The 23628-nt window shown below is 44.1% G+C and overlaps 1 protein-coding gene across 2 annotated transcripts in view; it reads left to right on the plus strand.

The window, feature by feature from the left end:
- Positions 1–23628, plus strand: part of JAK3 (Janus kinase 3) — a 138665-nt gene that overhangs the window by 104451 nt on the left and 10586 nt on the right. For both annotated transcript variants that reach the window (XM_033957213.1, XM_033957214.1), the window contains exons 20-21: positions 15607–15731; positions 17759–17931. In XM_033957213.1, the coding sequence (XP_033813104.1) occupies positions 15607–15731; positions 17759–17931 (298 nt within the window). The remainder of the gene's footprint in view (positions 1–15606; positions 15732–17758; positions 17932–23628) is intronic.

Raw genomic sequence — 23628 nt, forward strand, 5'->3', positions numbered from 1 at the left:
AAGGCGGCCACCAACCAGGAGGGCCAGCAGGCAACCCAGGACCCATCCCAAACGTCGACGGAAGAACCGGAAGCTCCACCGCCCTCTCCCCCACCATACCACCCTCCCCCGAGGAAGAAGACACCTCTCCAAACCGGCCAGACTCCAGCACAGCTCCAACCTGCCCAACAGCACCCTGTGCAGTCAAAGGCAGGCTAGGAGCAGGAAGGACCCCAACAGCTAAAGGCCCACTTACCCCACCGAGAGACCCAGACAAAGTTCCCTCCGGCCCAGCAACACCCTGGGACACACCACGGCCCCTCCCCCGGACACCCGACCGGCGGCAACCACCCCTGCGGGTAGACCCTGCAGGACTGTACTCAGCCGGCACCTCCCCTCCCACCTCCAGCGCTATCGCAGTTCGGGCGGCCGAATGCGAGCGCCAAGGAGGCAAGGATCTACCCCCCCCAGCCACCGCACTCACCGGCTCCGGGTCCGCCTCGTCGAGGGAGTCACCAGCGAGGAGGGACAGCTCAACGACATCGGAGGGGTCAACAGAGGGCGAACTGGCCATCTCCCGACTGCACTGCAGGCACCTCAGGAATCGGAACAGCAAACACAAGGTAGGCCCGATCGCACCACCCTGCTGACACCCAAAAGCTGCCTCGGAGGACCGGAAACCGTTACGGTCCTCCGAGCGTCCAGCTTATATACCCCCCCACCCACCCAACCCTACGGCCCCAATTTGACCTTATAGGAGGTCCGTCCCACGATGGGACAGACCTCCTCCCTTCTTTAAAATTTTCTACCTGCCTAACCACCCTTCCTAACTATCTTCCTGACGGACGGCAACGCGGGCCTCCCAGCTCCGCGTTAGAGCCACCCGTCGAGACAAGCTCTCGGGCTTTTTATTACAGTGGGCTCTCTCCTCCTTTCAGGTATATCCTCCTACTCCTTTACTTTATTTATTTATTCTTTCTATTGGTTTTTCATGATGCATACAGCTTCTATTGTTTCTGGCCTTGTCATATATATTGCTTATGAGTCCTCAATCAAAATTTGTATGGTTCTTACAAGTACCTCAATCCTACTGCATAATACATTTCTTTGCTTCCAATGTTATTATCTATAATCTCTTTAAACGTCAAAGGTCTTAATAATGTGATTAAAAAACGTAAATTACTGTCTTACATTGATGATCTTAAAGCAGATATCATTCTGCTTCAGGAAACTCATCTTAATGATTCTGGATCAAGTAAGTTTCTTAAACAAGGTTTTTGTTCACCTTTGTTTTCCCCTGCTTTGAATGGAAAGAATGGTGTTATTACTCTAATTAAGCAACACCCGTCCATCTCCATATTATCCAGCTCTCATGATACTTATGGTAGATGGGTTAGTACCAAACTTTCTATATCCAATCGTGCATTGCGTATCATTAATATATATGCTCCAAACTTAGATTCTCCTGAATTTTTTCATAATTTGGCTAATCATATTTTACAGGATCCTGATACTCCTATTATTATTGGAGGTGATTTTAACCTTATTTTAGATCCCTCCAAGGACAGGAAATCACATGCCTCATACAAGAAACTAAAATCCTGGTACGCATTACATGATATTATTTCCCAGCTTCATTTAACAGATCCCTGGATACTGCAGCACCAAGACCATGATCAATTTACGTTTTTTTCAGCACCACACTCTACCTATTCAAGGATTGATTATTTTCTTGCTAGTGCATCTATCGTACCACACATCACCACTTCTGATATTCACTCCATCACAATTTCTGATCATGCTGCTATTGCCCTGACTTGTTCTTACTTTTCTCTTACACCTCGCAGTAGGCAATGGCGGTTCAATTCCTCTCTCCTCGCTGAGGCCCAATTCTCTGAGTGCATTACTGCTGCCATCCAAGAATTTTTTCATTTTAATATCCCCACACACTCCAATTGGATAACCACCTGGGACGCCTTCAAAGCTTTCATACGTGGGACAATAATTCAGTTCACTGCTCGACTCCACTCCTCTAGAAAACAAGTCCTAAGAGATCTTGAATCTCGCATACGTGAAGCGGAGGCTACCCATATTTCAGACATTGCTGATATTCCGGCCCTGACTACTCTACGTAACCTTAGACTCCAATATAACTCTTTAATGAGCTCATCTGCCGCCAAATCTGTCTTTATCCAGGCTGCTTCTTACACGGATTCAGACCCAACTACAGCACTGAATCTCTCTTAGCCTCTTTGATCTCAAAGGTCCAACAACTCCATTCCTGCAACAAGTTCGCTGTCCTTCTTCAATTCGACCTCTCTGCAGCTTTTGACATTGTCCACCACGACTTACTAATCCTCCAACTCTCCGAAATTGGCATAAATTCCACAGTCCTAGATTGGTTCTCAAAATTCTTACGTTCCCACTCCCACTCCATTAACATGAATGGTACCTCATCCTCCCCTTGGAAACCACTCTGCGGAGTCCCCCAGGGTTCACCTCTATCCCCGATTCTTTTCAATGTTTATATGTCCTCCCTGAAACTCCTCCACCTTTCTACCTCTGAGACACTTTACACCTACGCCGACGACATCCTTGTCCTTCTCGAAACTGACTCTAACCTCACCAACCTCTCTGACAACATCTCAACTTGCATAACAAATCTCCAATCCTGGGCTCTCACCGTTCAAATGAAACGAAATGAGACCAAAACAAAACTTCTTTGGCTTGGCCCGAAATTGGATCAGCTACCCTCCCTCATCCCACTTCCCTCTGGCACCATTCTGCAGCTTGAACACTCTAGCAAAGTTCTGGGCATCATCATTGACTCTACATTGTCCTTTAACGAACACATCAACTCCCTAGTAAAAAAATGCTTTTTCAATCTTCATATGCTGAGGAAAGTCAGATCCTGCTTCCACCAGCAACATTTTGCTGTCCTTGTCCAGTCCATCATCCTTTCCAGACTGGATTACTGCAACTCCATCTACCTAGCCTAACAAAGAAAAGCCTCACCAGACTTCAACGGATTCAGAACACCGCAGCTAAACTAATCTTTGCAAAAGGCAAATTCGACCATGTCTCCCCTCTTCTGTCTAAGCTTCACTGGCTTCCAGTCTTCCTCAGGGTTCGCTACAAATGCGCCTGTCTTACCTTCAAATCTCTTCACGGCATCCTTCCTCCCCTCTTTCCTCTATCTTGGCTCTCGAGTACTCATTCCACCAGATCCACTCAGAAATTCAAACTATCCTTCCCTTCTCTAAATGGCATTTCCCACACAGGAAAACTTGGAACGTCCCTCCTCTTCAGGATCACCGAACTATGGAACAGCTTTACTGCCCATCTTCGGAGTTCGACCTCCCTACAACACTTCAGAAAACATCTGAAAACCTGGCTTTTCTCCAAAATGTAACTTCCCCCTCCCTCCCCCCCCTTTCCTGTTTACCAAGCCCTCCTTCCTTCCATTGGAGCTCCTTTCTTTGCTTTTAATTCCTGTAAACCGTGTCGAGCTCCACTTCTGTGAAGATGACTCGGTATATAAACTTAAGGTTTAGTTTAGTTTAGTTTAGTTTAGTTTACTACACAGATAATAATAAGCCCAGCCACCTGCTCGCGAATTATTTGAAAAAATCCCAAGAGAAGACCACCATATCATCTATTAAGGACCCCGCAGGACAACTTACCACGGATTCTTCAGCCATCTCTTCCGCCTTCCATAATTTCTATCAAGATCTTTATTCTTCTGAAACCACTTCAGCTTTATCTAGTCTCAACTCCTTCCTGTCTTTCCCACACCCCTCTCTCTCTCCGACTGATACTCTTTCGCTTACTTCTCCTTTCACTTCCCAGGAACTCACGGATGCCATTAACTCCATGGCTCCAAACAAATCTCCAGGTCCTGATGGCCTTACAATTGAATTCTACAAAGCCTTTCTACCCATCTTACTTCCACACATGCTGCCTTTCTTTCACTTTTTATGTAATCAAGGTCATTCCACAGGTTCTTTTACAGAAGCTACCCTCATTGTCTTCCCTAAACCAGGCAAGGACTCCCAAGGTGTCAAAAATTACCGCCCCATCTCACTAATCAATGTTGATGCCAAAATTTTTGCCAAGATCCTCGCCTCCCGTCTACAATCTGTTCTCCCTCTTCTCATTTCTCCAGATCAATCTGATTTTCTAAATAATCGCTACTCTTCTAATAATACCCGACTATTGTCTCATATTATCCATCATTTCATATCTCATTCAGATAGACTCTTAATTATGGCCCTAGATGCCGAAAAAGCCTTTGATCGTCTTGAATGGCCCTATCTCTTTCATGTCCTTCGTTGGTATGGCTTCCCTGATTCCTTCTTATCTATGATTAAAGTTCTGTACTCTCACCCGACGACACGTATTATGATCAATGGACATCTTTCACAACCCTTTTCTCCATCCCGTGGCACGAGGCAGGGCTGTCCCCTATCTCCCTTACTCTTCAATCTTGCCCTTGAACCACTTTTATCTGCCATTAGGAATGATTCTCGGATTGATGGCTTCCACTATAATGACTTTTCAGTCAAACTATCGGCGTATGCTGATGATGTTCTTCTCTACGTCACTCCGGAGTCTTTCCTCTTTGTACTTGAACAAATTGACCACTTTTCGGCTGTTTCTGGATACAAATTGAACGTCAATAAATCTGAACTGTTGCCGTTGAATTGTATCGACATTCAATCTGACTCCTCCCAATACGGTTTCATCTGGTCCCCCTCCAAGATCAAATATCTCGGTCTGTATTTTGGGCCCTCTATTGAATTCACTTCACGACTTAATTCAGACTATATCTTCTCTATTATTCGTTCTTGCACCTCTAGATGGTTCCCCCTTAATCTTTCCTGGTGGGGTAGACTATCTGCAATACGCATGATGATCACTCCTAAAATCAATTACATTCTTAGTATGCTCCCCTTTCTTTTTCCCCATTCGGTCTATTCTCGCATTGAACAATTACTCTCTTCCTTTTAATGGCAAGGCAAGCAGCCTCGGATTGTACTCCGTAAATTGAAATGTTCTAAGGAGCAGGGTGGGGTCAATTTTCCCAGCTTTTGTGAATAACACTATGCATTTTTGATGTCTCAGGGCTCCTTATGGCTGAATTTGGAGTCTATGCGTATGGCTCCTACTTGGTTACCTTTGGAGTTTGCTATCGTTGATTCTTATATTTTGCATCATGCTCCTGCTATCCCTCTTCCCCAGTTGGCAAAACAAAACCCAATATTGTTGAGTACGTGGCAGGCGCTCAACCATATTGACTTCCACTCAAACAAGAAATTGATAGACTCAGTATTTGCACCAATCTGGCATAACCCCAAACTTAAGATAGACAATGCGGTGATCATATGGAAAATTTGGCACCAGCATGAAATTTGGCATATTTCCCATCTATTGCATAATGACAAATGGATCACCTTTTCAGATATCATGACCAAATTTAATATTCTTCCTTCTCAATATTTCAAATGGATTCAACTCCACCATTGTCTTACTGCGAGGTACCCTTCCCCAGCATCTCTTCATACCACCTCAGAATTACACTCTCTGGCTCTTTCCTTCACTGCCTCCAAAGGCCAATCATCTAATTGGTACAAATTTATGCATTCTAAATGTTTCTCTGCAATCCCAGCTTCCCTGACTAAATGGGATATGGTGTTGCAGTCTCCATTAACTGATCATATTTGGAAGGAACTGTGGACCAGAATTTTTAAATCGCTCCACTCTGCCTCCCATAGACAATCCGCAATTTTTCTATACCATCGAGCCTTCTGGACTTCTTCCAAAACAGCCAAAATTAAGAGGTCCTCAGATTGCTCCTGTTGGACTTGTAAATCCTCAGAAGGCTCTCTACGACATATGATATGCGATTGTCCCCATTTACAGATTTTTTGGTCCTCTGTTTGGAATATGATTACCAAAATTTTTCTTATTAATAACCCCTTTACATTTGGCATTTAATAACAACATTTGGCAGAACGCTCTAAATCACTATCCACTTGTAATAAAACATGGTCGATACTATTGGAGTACTGCACTCAAGACCTTTGAACTAATATCTATTAGACCTTTACCAGCATAATATCATTCATCTAATTGATTTACTCACTTGCATTTCTAATTGGTGTTTACTATCTACTGCATTCTCAGGACTCATTAGTGACCCCTTCAACATTTATGATAATTGGTTTTAAATAGCTTTTGTAGCTATATGTTTTCCATATTTGCTTAAATTATGGTTTCCTATGCACATCCACTGCCCTATCAACTTCTCTGTCTTACTATTTATTGTCAACAACAACACACTCCTAATTTGCCAAACAAATCCTAAACTAGAAAAAACAAGGAAGGCAACCAAGTCACATCAAGGTCTGTGAGGGGGAAGCTCAAAGTGCCTAACTTGGCTCACAACTTGCAAACCAAATATAGTGTAATATGTCAAAGAACATGTCACATTATATGATGTTATAGGGCGCTCTCAGTGTGAACCCTCAGTGATAGGAGCACAGCTCCGACACTTCACTTCTGGGCCAAGGCCATAAGCCTCTACCCGCACACCATCATCGAGCGCCCTGTGTGTGCAGAAATCAAACCAATCAACAATCAAAGTGAGTAAATGAAACTCAACACAAGCAACCTGAGCGACCCCCACACAAACCCTGCCAGCCAAACCCCCTCAAAAAACTCACGCAAAATCACAAACAAAGTCAAAAACCATACCAAAAAGTGAAAAACATGTCCAAAAGAAACAATACTTATCCAAAACTGTCACACAAACGGAAAAACCGCGCCAGGAGGAGAGGTTCAACCGCGCTGGTTTCGGGAGGAGCCCTTCTTCAGGAACCTGGCCTCCAACAGAACACAAGCAGAGAGGAAGGCTGGAGGGCGGGATGCCCGGGAGGGAGAGCACACCGGCTAAAACAGATTGGTTTGTTCGTGTATGATGTCACCTGTGGATCTGTTTTAGCCGGTGTGCTCTCCCTCCCGGGCACCCCGCCCTCCAGCCTTCCTCTCTGCTTGTGTTCTGTTGGAGGCCAGGTTCCTGAAGAAGGGCTCCTCCCGAAACCAGCACGGTTGAACCTCTCCTCCTGGCGCGGTTTTTCCGTTTGTGTGACAGTTTTGGATAAGTATTGTTTCTTTTGGACATGTTTTTCACTTTTTGGTATGGTTTTTGACTTTGTTTGTGATTTTGCGTGAGTTTTTTGAGGGGGTTTGGCTGGCAGGGTTTGTGTGGGGGTCGCTCAGGTTGCTTGTGTTGAGTTTCATTTACTCACTTCGATTGTTGATTGGTTTGATTTCTGCACACACAGGGCGCTCGATGATGGTGTGCGGGTAGAGGCTTATGGCCTTGGCCCAGAAGTGAAGTGTCGGAGCTGTGCTCCTATCACTGAGGGTTCACACTGAGAGCGCCCTATAACATCATATAATGTGACATGTTCTTTGACATATTACACTATATTTGGTTTGCAAGTTGTGAGCCAAGTTAGGCACTTTGAGCTTCCCCCTCACAGACCTTGATGTGACTTGGTTGCCTTCCTTGTTTTTACTATTTATTGTAGCTAGAAGACTGTATTGTATTATTTGATGCTTATATGTTTGTTACCGATATATTATCTTATTGTGGTGATGTACTTGAAAGGAGCTGTCACTTCTTTTTCTTGTTGGGCTTTCTCGGAAGCCTATTGTTGTTTATTTTATACCTATAAAATCAATAAAAATATTTTGAACTAAAGTAGCAGGTCTCAGGTTATAGATACACTTTGCCCTTTGGCAGAGATAAATTTTGACAACTTGAGGTTCATTAAAAAACATATCTATTCCCTTGATAGGTCATAACACATTTACAGGGGTATCTCAAAATGAACATTGCACACAACTGCAGAGCCTGAGGTCTCAAAATAAGAAACCGTTTTCTTCTCTTCTGTGTAGAACGTGATACGTCAGGATACATTCTAACAACTTTTGACATAAATGGAACATCTTTATATTAAAAAAAAAAAAAAGAAAAAGCTTAAGCATCCATTCCCAGGGCAGGATTAATTTATTGAGGGCCCCAGGCACACAAGTACACTGGGCCCCCTGCCCCACCCCTCTCCACTATGCTCCGCCCCATATATTTACCCATTTTCTCATTTACTTCTTTATTTCCACTTTATTTCTTTTATTTTAAAATTCAAAACAAACAACAAAGATTACCATACCAGTGTGAGTGTACAATGCAACCTTCAAATATCTCTGAACAAATCTCCCCTTCCTTCCTAGAGGAAGAGATCTTCAGCTGGCAGGGCTTTGGGAAGTCCACCAATTTATATTTTGCATATGAGTAGGAGGCATGGGGCAAGAAAATTTAGTGCCCGTCATTTTATTGGATTAATACATTTCTCACATAGCTTTCAGAGATTAAAATCTCTTTCTTCATGTCAGTAAACTATATTGCTGTTACAGTATCCCTGTTCTGACCTGAGGAAAGGAGTTATGGTCTCTGAATCAGTAAAAAAATGTATTAAAATTAGTCCAATAAACAGGATCACCTTATTTCTATTTTCTATTAATAAACAATTATCAACACAGCTACAATAATACTTTATCCTAAAGCAAAAAGAAAAAAATTAAACAAATAGAATTTTTTTTCTACCTTTGTTGTCTGGTTTCTGCTTTCCTCATCTTACATTACATTACATTAGGGATTTCTATTCCGCCATTACCTTGCAGTTCAAGAAAAGAATTATCCAAGATGTATTACAACAAGAACTTACAAAAAAAAAAAAAAATTGGTCATTTTCAAAAATAGTGAGAAATGGGTAAGGTTATTTGTTTGGGGTAGTTGGCTTTAGTGAGAGGTGGAGTTTGAGACTTGCGGTATTATTTCTTTTTTCAGAGTTTTCTTGAAGAGTATGGTCTTTATTTCTTTTCTAAAACTCTTGTAGTCGAGGGATGCCGTCAGTAGATAGGCGATTTGGTTGTCTAGTTTGGCTGCTTGAGTGGACAGGAGGCCATCATATAGTTTTTTCCGTTTGACCTCCTTAATTGAGGGGTATGAGAACATAAGAACATAAGAATTGCCGCTGCTGGGTCAAACCAGTGGTCCATCATGCCCAGCAGTCCGCTCACGTGGCGGCCCTGTGGTTAAAGACCAGTGCCCTAACTGAGACTAGCCCTACCAGTGTATGTCCTTATTCAGCAGGAATTTGCCTAACTTTGTCTTGAATCCCTGGAGGGTGTTTTCCCCTATGACAGACTCTGGGAGAGCGTTCCAGTTTTCTACCACTCTCTGGGTGAAGAAGAACTTCCTTATGTTTGTACGGAATCTATCCCTTTTCAACTTTAGAGAGTGCCCTCTCGTTCTTCCTACCTTGGAGAGGGTGAACAACCTGTCCTTATATACTAAGTCTATTCCCTTCAGTACCTTGAATGTTTCGATCATGTCCCCTCTCAATCTCCTCTGTGCGAGGGAGAAGAGGTCCAGTTTCTCTAATCTTTTGCTGTACAGCAGCTCCTCCAACCCCTTAACCATCTTAGTCGCTCTTCTCTGGACCCTTTCGAGTAGTACACTGTACAAATGAAATTGAATGAGTCCAAAACCAAACTACTATGGCTCGGCCCCAAACTTGATCAATTACCCACCTCAATCCCACTGCCCACAGGTTCCTCTCTACAGCTGGAGTTCTCTAGCAAAGTTCTGGGCATCACCATAGATTCATCATTATCCTTCAATGACCACCTCAACTCCCTGATAAAAAAATGTTTTTGCAGCCTTCACATGCTGAGGAAAGCGAGGTCCTGCTTCCACCAAAAACACTTTGCCGTCCTCGTACAATCCATTATCCTTTCCAGATTGGACTATTGCAATTCCATTTACCTTAGCGTAACAAAGAAAAGCATTCACAGACTCCAACTAATACAGAACACCGCGGCTAAACTTATCTTCTCAAAAAGTAAGTTTGATCATGTCTCACCGCTCCTATCCAAACTCCACTGGCTTCCCGTTATTTCCAGGGTCCACTTTAAATGTGCCTGTCTAACCTTCAAGATCCTCCATGGTATCCTCCCTCCTTTTATCCCGCTATCCTGGAATTCCTCAAATCCAACCTCCACTAGATCCTCGCAAAAATTAAAACTATCCTACCCCTCCCTAAAAGGCATCTCCCTTGTTGGTAAACTTGGCTCTTCCCTCCCTTTTAGAATTGCTCAGCTCTGGAACAGTCTCCCTTCCCCTCTCCGCAATTTGAGTCCACTTCTACCATTCCGTAATCGTCTGAAGACCTGGCTCTTCTCCAAAACGTAACCCCGTCCCGTTCCTGGCATTCTTACACCTAAACCTCTCTCCTCTCTTACTTATATAATTCCATTGGATTTCCGTTCCTTCCCTAACCATGTAAACCGTGCCGAGCTCCATCAGTGGAGATGATGCGGTATATAAATCCAAGATTTAGTTTAGTTTAGTTTAGTTTAGTACCATGTCCTTCTTCTTGTATGGCGACCAGTGCTGTACGCAGTACTCCATGGTGAGGGCACACCATGGCCCGGTACAGCAGCATGATCACCTTCTCCGATCTGTTTGTGATCCCCTTCTTTATCATTCCTAGCATTCTGTTTGCCCTTTTCGCTGCCGCCGCACATTGCATGTACGACTTCATCAACTGTCGATCAGAACTTCCAAGTCCCTTTCCTGGGCGGTCTCTCCAAGTACCACCCCGGACATCCTGTATTCGTGCATGAGATTTTTATTACTGACATGCGTCACTTTACACTTATCCATATTGAACCTCATCTGTCATGTCGATGCCCATTCCTCGAGCCTGATTATGTCACATTGCAGATCTTCACAATCCCCCTGCGTCTTCAGTACTCTGAATAACTTCATATCATCCACAAATTTAATTACACCTCGCTCGCTGTACATATGTCCAGATCATTTATAAAGATGTTGAAGAGCACGGGTCCAAGCACTGAGCCCTGCGGCACCCCACTGGTGATGCTCTTCCAGTCCAAGAATTGTCCATTTACCCCCACTCTCTATTTCCTATGCTCCAGCCAGTTTTTAATCCACGTGAGTATTTCACCCTCGATTCCATGGCTCGCAATCTTCTGAAATAGTCATTCATTCAGAACCATGTTGAACGCCTTCTGAAAGTCCAGATATACAATGTCGACCGGGTCGCCCTTGTCTATCTGCCTGTTTACTCCCTCGAAGAAGTGCAACAGGTTTGTCAAACAAGATCTGCCTTTGCTGAAACTGTGCTGGCTGGTCCTCATCAGACCGTGATCATCAAGGTGATCAATGATGCAGTCTTTTATCAGTGACTCTACCATTTTTCCCGGTACCGAGGTCAGACTCACCGGTCTGTAGTTTCCTGGGTCTCTTCTCGCACCTTTTTTTGAAGATTGGCGTAACATTCACCACCTTCCAGAAATTGTCTGCCTCTCCCTTCCATCTCTTCCTCCCCTCCCCCCCATTGGTGTGGCATCCATCTTCTTCCCTTCTCTCCTCCAATGGTCTGGCATCACTCTCCTCTCCTTTCCTCTCCCACACCCCCATGGTCTGGCATTTCACTCTCTCCTCTCCCTTCCCCCCACTTCCATTAGCATCTGCCCCCTTTCTCTCCGTCCACCACCCTTCCATAGCACCCTGCCCCCTTTCTCTCCCTCCACCATCCTTCTATGTTCTTCTCTCTCTCCCTCCAAACTAACCAATGCCGTAGAGCAAGGTCCTGCGATGACTTCAGCTGCCAGCTCAGCTCAGGAAGTGACGTCAGAGGGGTGGACCGGCAGACGCGGGGAGTTGCTGCAAGGTCCTGCGATGACTGCATCTGCCGGTCCACCCCCTCCGACATCACTTACTTCTTCCCTGAGCAGAGCCAGCAGACACAGTCATCGGGGGACCTTTACAGCAACTCCCCACCTCTGTTGGTCCAGCCCCCTCTGACGTCACTTATTCCGGACACGTTGCTGTCGATGCTGGGGGGGGGGTGTTGTCGATCTCGCGGGGAGGACCCAGGCCCAGCGCTGCTGATCTTTCCAAAGGGAAAAAAACCTGAGTCCTCTGTTTCTTCAGTGAGGGGCCCCCTGACAACTTCGGGCCCTAGGCACATGCCTACTGGGCCTACCCATTAATCCAGCCCTGTTCATTCCCTATATGAATCAATAGCAAATTGTACCAGCAGCATAGCAGTAACCGGAGTCTCACTATTAGATCTCTCCAAGAAATTTGTTAAATCCAAACTATCAGCAGACAAATTCTGCTGATTAGGATTTTGAGCTTAGCTCTATTAGGTGAATAGTAGATTTTAGAGAGAGGCGGATAGGACTCGGGTACTTTCAAAATGTCAGTTAGGCATTTCTTAAACATATCATGGGTTGACATAAGTGATAACTGGGAAATTAATAATCTGAAGATTACATCCCCTAGTCACATTTTCCAGCATTTCTATTTTGAAATGAAGATTTCCACTGTCCTTAACCTACGTTAAGGCCTGAGTTTCAGCAACTTTTAATCTGGTCTCGTGTCCATCCACCTTATTTTCCAGACTTGATACTCTATTTTTTAATCCAAATTCTGTGAGACAACCGTCATGTAACATGCTGTGAGATGCTGCATTTGAGTCCCCAGAGAGAGTTGTAAATTAGATATTGTAAATTAGATATTGCTTCCCATAATGTTTCAATACTGAAAACCTCGGGTCTTTGCATGGGTACAAGCTGAGCTCCAGAGCCCACTGCATGAATTAAAGTACCTGTAACCTCAACAGAAGTTGCTTTTAACTTGAGGAAATCTTCGGGGATCTGCTGCTTCTCACTCTCCGATTGCACAAATGGCTGTAAGAAAGGCTTCTTTGACCCCCCCCCCCCTCTAGAGACGATTCCCGTACTCTGTTGGACTGGAGAGAGAATGCCCTGGGCCGATTCCACCTCCAACTTCCCCGGGCAATTCGGAGGACTCCGCTGCTCCAGAGATAAGGTCCAATGCTTCAGCCTGCGCACCTCTCACTGCCGAGGAATACTCCGGATCTCGCGTTCGGGCTCCACGCTCGAAAGAGACATCCATCGGGCCAACTGGGGTACTAGATTCCTCCGGGAAGACCCAGACCTTGGATTTTCTTTTGACCATCGGTAAATGATAAGGAAAAGATTTTCCATCAGCAGCTTCTTGGCATCTCAGAGCAAGCTACCAGCCGCCCAATACTTGATTCATACGCATGGCTCTGGTTTTGAATATCTGGGATTGCTATAGACTGTAGGAGGTAGCTGAGCTGCCTCATGTTGTTTCAATATCAAGTCCTTGGTGTATAACATATCTTTTTTGATCCAAGTTTTCCAAAATATTAATCATGTGTGTCAATATTTTGCTGCAATATGGAATCTTTGGCATTGAAGGCCTTAGAAAGTTATCTATGAAAACAGAAAGAGGTTCAAAAATTGAACCACTTGCTGATATTACTGGTCTGCCAGATGAAGAAAGAGGAACTTGTGCATATTTGGAAGCACAGGGTCACAGGATGAAGTACTCATTAAAAACTCTCTTCTTTGTCTGTGAGTAAACCCCCCCTTCTTTTGCAATATTTACAATAGAGTTTATAGTCTTTTGTAATCTGGGTGTTGAATCACATTTAAGTTTTTAATAGAACATTCTGTCTTCTGTCTTTTGATTTCTTTCACTTAGGCCTCCACTTAGGCGATAGCAGTTTCTAGTGCGGGGAGCTGCGCTGCTCCTGATGTTCATTGAGCTCCTATGAGCATTGGGAGCAGCGCAGGCCATTCAGCGCAGCTCCCTGCCCTCTAAACTGCTATTGCAGTTTCGTAAAAGAGGGGGTTAGTCTATTTTATGTTTATTAAAATATTTAGGTTTAGGTTTATTTAAAAATTTCATTTACCGCCTTATTAAAATTCGAAGCGTTTTACATAATATAAAAACAAAGTATAAAAAGAACATAAGTTAAAAACAAATTACAAAATAATGCTATAAACAATCAAAAGCACTGACAAACATTAACTTACCGATACAGGATGGCGAAGGGCAGAAATACAATTTGTAGAAAGAGAGGGAAAAGGACCGCATATACAGCCCAAAAGAATCAAAGCGGTTTACAATATAACTCAATCAAACTTGTGAAAAGAACTCCATTAAAATAGGAAAGAAAAAGAAAGAAAAAAGAAAATTAACATTTCTAATACATAATACCTTATTACACCTAAAATTAATTATTAAAAATAAATTATAAAAATATAAAATTATATAAATGCAAATTGATACAAACTGGTGCAAATTGATGCAGACTGCAGTCCCAAATTCAACTAATCAATTTAAAAAGGCCATTTGCAAAAAAAAATGTGCCTTTAGATGTCTTTTAAAATTTTGTAATGATTCTTTATGTCTCAATTCCACCGGCAAACTGTTCCACAATATTGGAAATAAATTTTAAAATGCACCATTTATAGTCAAGGCAAGATGAGCCTTCGAAATATGGGGAACAACTACTCTATTATTCATAACAACTCTCGCCCCACCCTTGTCAGCTTGCTTGATCTTACTGGAAGGGTAATTTCTCAAGGGCAAGGCTAATTTTGCTTGTCTAAGATTGTAATAAAGTGCCCGACTCTTCTAATTCACAGATATCTTTATGAACTAGACCAGGGCTGCTCAAGTCCGATCCTCGAGATCTACTGGCAGGCCAGGTTTTCAGGATATCCACAATGAATATGCATGAGATTTGCCTGCACTGCCTTCTTGATATGCAAATCTCTCATATGCATGTTCATTGTGGATATCCTGAAAACCTGGCCTGCCAGTAGATCTCGAGGACCGGACTTGGGCAGCCCTGAACTAGACTCTCATAAGTTTAGATGTTCTATAACAGTGTACGTAACTTTTAGGAACGCCCATGCTCCTTCCCTGGCCACACACTGAGATCCACACACCAGACTTTATGCACACCACTTTTTAGAATGTACTTAGAAAGTGGTGTGCATAAATTCTAATTAGTGACAATTAGTGGCAATAATTGCTTATTAATTGGAAATGATCGGTGTTGATTAGCTTGTTAAACAATTAAGTTGCACATGCAAATCGACAATGCGCACAGATTTACATATGCAAGTTTGGCTGCTGTATACAGAATCCGACCCTAAGGGTATAATAAACCAACAGTTACGTTCACAATTGTAACATTTAGTCGCTGCATACACACCAGCCATTGATATGGTGTAAGCGGCCATATCTAAATTTTAGCATGTAAATGCCAACTTATACTAGTATTTTACAACATCAATTCCATATGTAATTGCTGTGACATAGAATTTGCCCATTGCACTCAGCATCCTGGTGCCTTTTAGTGATCTGTAGAGAATTACCCCCTAATGTAATTCATTTGCTGAGATTTAAGATTCAAATTTCAGTGGCGTGTACTAACAACCTACATTTTTTTCACTATTCTTACTTTACTTTGATTGACCAACTCATTTTAGACCCATAAATTTAGGAATTCATCCCAAAGGAACCACCATGATGTAGTAATAAAGAGCAGACTATAAATCAAATAAAGAAAAGTAAGTTGTCATATTTGTTTCCTATGTTGTCTCAATCATATGTTACAGGAAGGAAGAATCTCCGGTTGATCATGGAGTACCTCCCAAACGGATGCTTGCGGGAATATTTACAGAACCACCGAGATTACCTGTGCCAGGGGAAACTACTGCTTTATGCAAGGCAAATCTGCAAGGTACTAAGCATCGGTAAAGGGAGATGCTCACAACCACATTCACACACACCCTCACATACATTGATGTACCTATCTGTATATTGGATTTCCTTTGCATCTTCATCAGATCAGTCCAGGTTCTGTGGGTTATGCCAATTGACCATTGGATGGAGACAGAGAGAAAAATAAAAAGAAGTCCTGTCCATCAAGTGCATTGTGCAGCCTTAGATGCTCAGTATTTCTCTGTCTCTAGCAGATGATGAAGAGCAGGCTGTTCAGCTTCTGGACTGGTTAGCGAAACAGCTCTTGACCTATTTGGTGAACTGAGCATCAATTGAGTAGAGAGGTAACTCACTTGAGGTTTTAAGCTAAAAAAAAAAAAACAAAAAAAAAAACGAGGACAACAAATTTAATCTGGTGCAGTGATGATACTCCGAGAAGTCCATGTTCTTCTACCTCCCTCTCCTTCCTTGTTCACTGCTGTTTTCTTCCTTACCCTGAAAGGCTACCTGCTTAGTACTATAAATTAAGGCTGTACATTAACTGCACTTAATAACACAATTAATGTGTTATTTATTAGTCATGATTTAAAAAAAAATTCACAACTAATAAAATTAATCACACAAATACACCATTTCATCATCCAGTATCTCCTCCACCTCCTCGTCAGCTTGACTGCCTATAAATACAGGCTAAAACCCTCCCCCCCTTTCTTTCTCGGCCTCCCCTCTTGTGTCTTTTCCCCCTCTCTGCCTCTTCACACCTACATACCCACCATACATTAAGGCAGGGTAGAGGCTTTCTCTCTCCTCTGCTCTCATTTATTCAGGCAGGACACACACAGAAGCACACACAGACGTGCACACACAGAAGCAGCTGTAACTGTATAAGGCATACTCCTACAAAATATACTTTTTATGCACCACCTGGCTGCTTTATAATTCCACTTCCCACTACCTCTTTGAGGGCTGAACCCAGGACCCAAAAATAGACTAGAAAATACAAAAACACAAAAGATTACACAACCCATCTTGAGAACTGCTTGGATACATCCCACAGATTCTGAACTGGCCAGATGAAGCTATGGAAAGAGAAAATACATAGGTCTTACCTACTAAATTTCATTCCTTTAGTTGCATCAGACAAGTCCAGAGTCCCTCCCAAATATATTTTCAGTTTTAAATAATTTTAGTATACGTGGGGGAACACTGTATTCTTCCCAATTAATATTTCCAAATTAATAAAGTGTCTTTTTGCTTATTTGTAAATGGGTCTCTACCTGAGCCTTTAATTCAGTAGCAAAATTAAATGAAATAACTACTTTTGAAGTTTATGGAGATGGGCGGGGACAGATTAGATTCCAGCGGGGATGGGCGGGGACCGACGGGGACAGGTTTGATTCCAGCGGGAACAGGTTTGATTTCTGTCTCTGCGCAACTCTGTAGGTAACATAAGGACATTAATAAGGTAGAGCCAGTACAAAGGGGAGCCTTCAAAATGTGCATAGCCTGCCCCCCAAGCCATACACAGAGTGAGGAAACTAGAAATTAGCCTTCTCAAGTAAAGTAGAGCAAGAGGAAAGATGACCTGAAGAGTGGGTCTTGACAGAGTACCAGTAGGAAACTTTCCCACAGAATGAGAACGCCCCTGAAGTAGGAGAGAGTGAGATGGAAAAGTAACATGAGAGAATATAGAGAGTGGTGAATGTTTTCCACAGAGCCATATCAATGACAGAACTGAAGTTTATGTGAGAAGAATTAAAGAAGAATTAGCAGGACAAACCCGGTATTTCAGGTTTCTCTCACCCTCTCTCTCACTAACTAAATTTTGTGTGTTTATATTGTCTGGATAAAACTTATCTGACCAAAAATGTAGCAGAGCATGCCAAAGATTTCCCGATGGCACCATAAATCTCTTGCTCTGCTGCCCTTTTACTGTTCTCATAGAGGTTCCCCTTCTACTAAGATATATTGATTTGTCCTATCCTCTATCTCTTGGCAACCCTGACTCTGGTCTTTGAAGGTATAACAATAGATTTTGCTTTCCAGGGTATGCAGTACCTTGGAGAGAAGCGCTATGTACACCGGGATTTGGCCACCAGAAATATTTTGGTAGAGAACAGCAACCATGTGAAGATTGGAGACTTTGGGTTGGCCAAGATCCTCCCCCAGGACAAAGAGTACTATGTGGTTCATGAGCGGGGGGAAAGTCCCATCTTCTGGTACGAATTAATGTTCTTTCTGCTTTCATTCACTCTGTTCCTGACTCCGAGTCTCTCTGTCTGTCCTTTATCTGCTTTGTGCACGGATGGACTGAAGCTTTGGATTTTTGGCACAATCGTCCTTTCCAACTCTCCAGCTCCACTGAAGCCCTGCTCTCTGCACGCCTTGCTCTCTGCTGCCCTGCTATCCCCTGAATCACCACCCGAATCTCTCCTGCCTGCCGCCCTGCTCTCCCCCAATCACCACCCAAATCTCTCTTGCCTGCCGCCCTGCTCTCCCCCAAATTGCCACCTGAATCTCTCCTGCCTGCCGCACTGTTCTCCCCCGAATCTCTCCTGCCCTTCCCCTCACAGCGAGTCCGTGGTTATAACCCGCGGGTTTAAAGTGGGTTAAAACCACAGGCTCGCTGGGCTAAAAGGTAAAGTTTAAAAAAAAAAGTCGCAGCTCGGACGGGTCTTAGACGTATGCACAGACCATCTACAGATGGGCTGTGCATGCGTCAGGATCACACACTCGCGATCCGTGCCGGCAGATGGAAGTGTTCCTCCGATCGTCCCCATTTGCATATTCGTTGTTGCAGAATCCATCGGACCTGCCCGGATCGGACACGGATCGGTCACAATCGGGCAGGTTAGTGAATCTAGCCTATAATCTTATAGTACTAAGCAGGTTCCGCTTAAGACATGCATAACATGAAACTTGATACATATCATTATTCAGACAAACTAAAAACACACAACATACTGATCATATGAAGTACCAGCTCCAACAAATACCAGGAACCAGGTACCAAGGGCAAGGTGGGGGGAGGGGGGACAGTCTGCTCCAGGTGCAGAGAGCTCGGGGATGTTGGAGCAGTCACAGGTCTGTGGTTCGCCGGCACCTGTCCCCTATGATGTCAACTTCCTGTTCTGGGGAGTGGGACCAGCAGAGCTGACGGCCACATGCAGGCAGCCTGCATTCCCACAATCGATCCCCACACCTTCCCACTGCCTGGAGGAGGGGGGGTGCTCTGGCCTTAGGAGAGGGTGCTCTGCCTCGGGTTCCTGCCCTGCCAGGTACGCCATTGGGAACCTCTATAAAAAGTGTGCTATCAAACATCGCTTAAGCTACACAGTAAAAGCAATTTGTCCGAGTTCTGCAGTAAATAAGTTGTATAAGACATCATTGTCATTAGATATCAGAAACCTCTGCAAAAAACACGTCTTCAGTCATTTCCTAAACTGAACAGCAGAAGTAATTTGTCTGGTTTCTGCTGGAAGTAAATTCCACATCACACCCCCTATGTAAAAAAATCGAGGAACGCTAAGTGTTCAGTCTGACAATTCTAAAAGATGGAACATGCAGCAACAGTTTAGCAGCTGAGCACAAAGTATGTGCGATCGATATATTCTTAACACAGACTGATGGCAGCTTAATTGCTCAAAGCTTTATGAATCAGCGAGAGAACCTTAGACTTCAAAGAAAGCAAACAGAATGCTGGGTATCATCAAGAAGGGTATCACGACCAGGACAAAGGAAGTCATCATGCCACTGTACCGTGCAATGGTGCGCCCGCATTTGGAGTACTGTGTCCAGTATTGGTCGCCGTACCTCAAGAAGGACATGGCATTGCTTGAGGGGGTCCAGAGAAGAGCGACGAAAATGGTAAGAGGTATGGAAAACCTTTCATATGCCGACAGGCTAGAACAGCTGGGGCTGTTCTCCCTGGAAAAGAGGAGACTTAGAGGAGACATGATACAAACTTTCAAGATCCTGAAAGGCATAGATAAGGTAGACAGGGACAGATTCTTCAGACTGTGGGGAACAACAAGTACAAGGGGGCACTCGGAGAAACTGAAAGGGGATAGGTTTAGAACCAATGCCAGGAAGTTCTTCTTCACCCAGAGAGTGGTGGACACATGGAACGCACTCCCGGAGGTAGTGGTGGGGCAGAAGACACTACAGGGATTCAAAGAAGGTTTGGATAAATTCTTGAAGGAAAAGGGGATTGAGGGATACAGATAGAAGTAAGGATAGGTTTTTTTTTAGGGCAGGGAACACTTGACAGGTCATGGACCTGATGGGCCGCCGCGGGTGCGGACCGCTGGGTGCGATGGACCTCTGGTCTGATCCCGGTGGAGGCAACTTCTTATGTTCTTATGTTCTTATGTTCACCCATCAAGAAACTGGAAGCCAATGAAGCTCCTTCAGTAAAGAGGTGATATGTGGCCATTTTGGCAACCCAAACAACATGCAAGCTGCAGTATTTTATGCAATTTGGAGGCTATATAATCAATACCAAAAAAATAATGCTCAGCGCTATTCTATAAACGGCATGCACAGTTAGGCACCTTTTATAGGATAATGTTTAATGTAAGGAACTGCATCTAACTTTAGATAGGGCCATTTACACCAACTGAAACATGGTATACATTCTTGCCCTAAATTAGGCACAGCTCCCCCTTATTCTATAACTATGGGCTAGATTCACAAAGCAAACCGATTGTGTACCGATCGGTTTGCAACACCTTTACTATCAAATTTCCATCCGGCCTGATTCACTTATCTCTCCTGCGATCTGCTTTGAATCCGTGCATGCAAATGAGATGAAACACATGCAAAGTAGGCTGGGACGTGATTCATAACACCAAATTTCCGATCCAACTGTACTGGCTGATCACCTGAAGAAGCGACTGCTGGGGACCAGTCAAAAACATCTTTCCGACTGGAAGCCCTGCTCTCTGCCCTGCAATCTCTCCTGCCTGCTCGCCCCGAATGCTGCCCTGCTCTGCCCCGATCTTCCCCGAATCTCTCCTGCCACATCGCCGTTCTCCTGCCCTTCCCCGAAGCTCTCCTGCCCTTCCCCGCCCAGTGAGCCCGTGGTTTTAACCCGCGGGTTTAAAGCGGATTAAAACCACAGGCTCGCAGGGCTTCCTAGTTTTGTCATTGTAATTTTTATGAAGTCCCATTGTTTGGATAAGGCGTTTCCTCAGAGGTTCCATTTATAATTCCCATAGAAACAGTACTGATGGCTGATAGCACATGGAGAGATTCCTTTAGAGACAAAGGGACATTTCAGCATAACTTAAAGCTACTCAGTGGTGTACCAAGAGGGGAAGGGGGGGGGGGAGGTCTGCCCCGGGTGCACACTCCAAGGGGGTGCACAGCCGGCCAGATCCAGAACCTCCCGCGCTTCTCCAAACGGCACCTCAACACCGGCTGCCATACTTATAACACAGCAGAGTCGGCAGCTGCACTGAAGTGAACAAAGGTCCCGCGATGACTGAACCGTCTACCGCCTCTGTTCCGGAGGAGGTAAGTGACATCGATTGGGGGGGGGGGGTGGATTGGCAACCACAGTCATCGCGGGATCTTGCCACAACTCCCTGCCTCTTCAATCCGGAGCAGAAGCAGTCATCGCGGGACCTTACTGATTTGGGATGGAGAAAGAAAGGAGCATAGTAGGGTGATGAAGGGAGAGAAAGGAGGTCATGGTGTTATGGAAGGGTGTGGAGAGTGAGAAAGGGGGGGTCAGGGTGGTATGGAATCATGGTGATGGGTGAGAAAGGGGGTCGGGGTGGTATGGAAGAGTGTGGAGGGTGAGAAAGGGGCAGATGCTGATGGAATTGCAGGGAAAGAGACATAAGGAGGAAGGATACTGCATCAAATTGGGTTGGAGGGAGAGAAAGGGGGCAGATGCTGATGTAAGTGGGGGGAAGGGAGAGAGGAGAGAGTGAAATGCCAGACCATGTGGGTGTGGGAGAGGGAAGAGAAGAAGAGGAGAGGAGAGATGCCAGACCATTGGAGGAGGAAAGGGAAGAAGATGGATGCCAAACTAATGGGGTGAAGGGAGAAATGGAAGGGGGATGCATAAAGTTTCTAGAACGTTAATAGATAGAGAGAAGATGCCATATAAAAGGGGCAGAGAGAGGGTAGACAGTGGATGAAAGGAAGAGAGTGACAAAAAGATGAGGAAAGCAGAAACCAAAGAAGACAAGTTAGAAAAAAATTATATTTATTTATTTTTTGCTTTAGGTGAGATACATCGCTGTTTCTGTGATGTTGCATTGTATGTAGAGTCCAGCTTCTTGGTGCTTCAGTTTAACCTTTGTCTACGTATTTTTATTCTATCTCCCCATTTACCAAACTGTAGAGCGTTTTTTAGCGTTGGCATCTGAGCTGTTACCACCGTGGCTAAAAACCACACTACAGTTTTGTAAAAGGGGGAGGGGCTAGTTTGTGATTACATACTAGGCCAGGTGTAGGGAACTCCGGTCCTCGAGAGCCGTATTCCAGTTGGGTTTTCAAGATTTCCCCAATGACTATGCATTGAAAGTAGTGCATGCAAATAGATGTCAAGCATATTCGTTGGGGAAATCCTGAAAGCCCGACTGGTATACGGCTCTCGAGGACCGGAGTTCCCTACCCCTGTACTAGGCGAAGGTGTTTTCTGTGTTCTGTGTGTTCAAAAAGACATGGTTTTCTGTTAGGATTGACTGTGTAGGATTGATCTGTATTAGTCTGGTTAATTTAGTTTTACAATGGGTTTATTGATGTACTGCTCACTGCAGTATGTAAGATGCTGCCTTTTCCTAGGTATTCATGTATGACATGTGGATTGTTACTAAAAATCATGTTTTTCATACAGATGGGGGGGTATCAAAAAATGATGGTCCCCGGGTGTCACATATGCTAGGTACAGAAACACAGATATATTGAAAACCAATGTATGTAAAGCAACACTTTAAATTGGTGACTACTATGATTGTAGGACAATGTAGTAATAAAGTTTTGCAGAAAACTATGTGAGACAAGTATCAACTCTAAATTTACTCAAAAAGAAGGAAAAAGCCTCAGAAAAAGGCCCTCCCACCGCCACAAAGGTAGATATCAAGGTGGTTAGACGGTAACCTCACAGGCAAAACCTTCGTTAAAATGAGTGTTTGAGCAGAAAAACTTGTACTTCACATATACAAATTTGTAGATAGAGGAAAAACCACTTATCTTCAACTGATCGGCACACCGACGGAGGCCAGCGTTTCACCGACAAGCTGCATCAGGGTGCCATCTTTTTGGACTCTTCTGAAGCGGTAGTTTCCGCTCTTTCAAGACTGATCGGTCGGGTCACACCCTGATGCAGCTTGTCGGTGAAACGCTGGCCTCCGTCGGTGTGCCGATCAGTTGAAGATAAGTGGTTTTTCCTCTATCTACAAATTTGTATATGTGAAGCACAAGTTTTTCTGCTCAAACACTCATTTTAACGAAGGTTTTGCCTGTGAGGTTACCGTCTAACCACCTTGATATCCACCTTTGTGGCGGTGGGAGGGCCTTTTTCTGAGGCTTTTTCCTTCTTTTTGAGTAAATTTAGAGTTGATACTTGTCTCACATAGTTTTCTGCAAAACTTTATTACTACATTGTCCTACAATCATAGTAGTCACCAATTGAAAGTGTTGCTTTACATATGCTAGGTACGCCACTGAAGCTACTCTCCACAAAACTGGGCAGCTTGCCTAAAATTCTTTACAAGGCTTTCAGTCTAAAGAGTACACTCCTATGCCATTTGAAAGGCAAGCAGAGAAAATATGCAGAGAAAATCACGGGCTCTTCTTGTCCGGCAGGGCTGTCTCAAAAAAAAATAAAGGTCACGTTTCAGATGGGCATGCACAGACCATCTAGTCTATGCATGCGCGGGGATCGCTATAGAGCGATCCGT

The sequence above is a fragment of the Geotrypetes seraphini genome, chromosome 8 (assembly GCF_902459505.1).
Source record: "Geotrypetes seraphini chromosome 8, aGeoSer1.1, whole genome shotgun sequence".
In the NCBI taxonomy this organism is placed as follows: domain Eukaryota; kingdom Metazoa; phylum Chordata; class Amphibia; order Gymnophiona; family Dermophiidae; genus Geotrypetes; species Geotrypetes seraphini.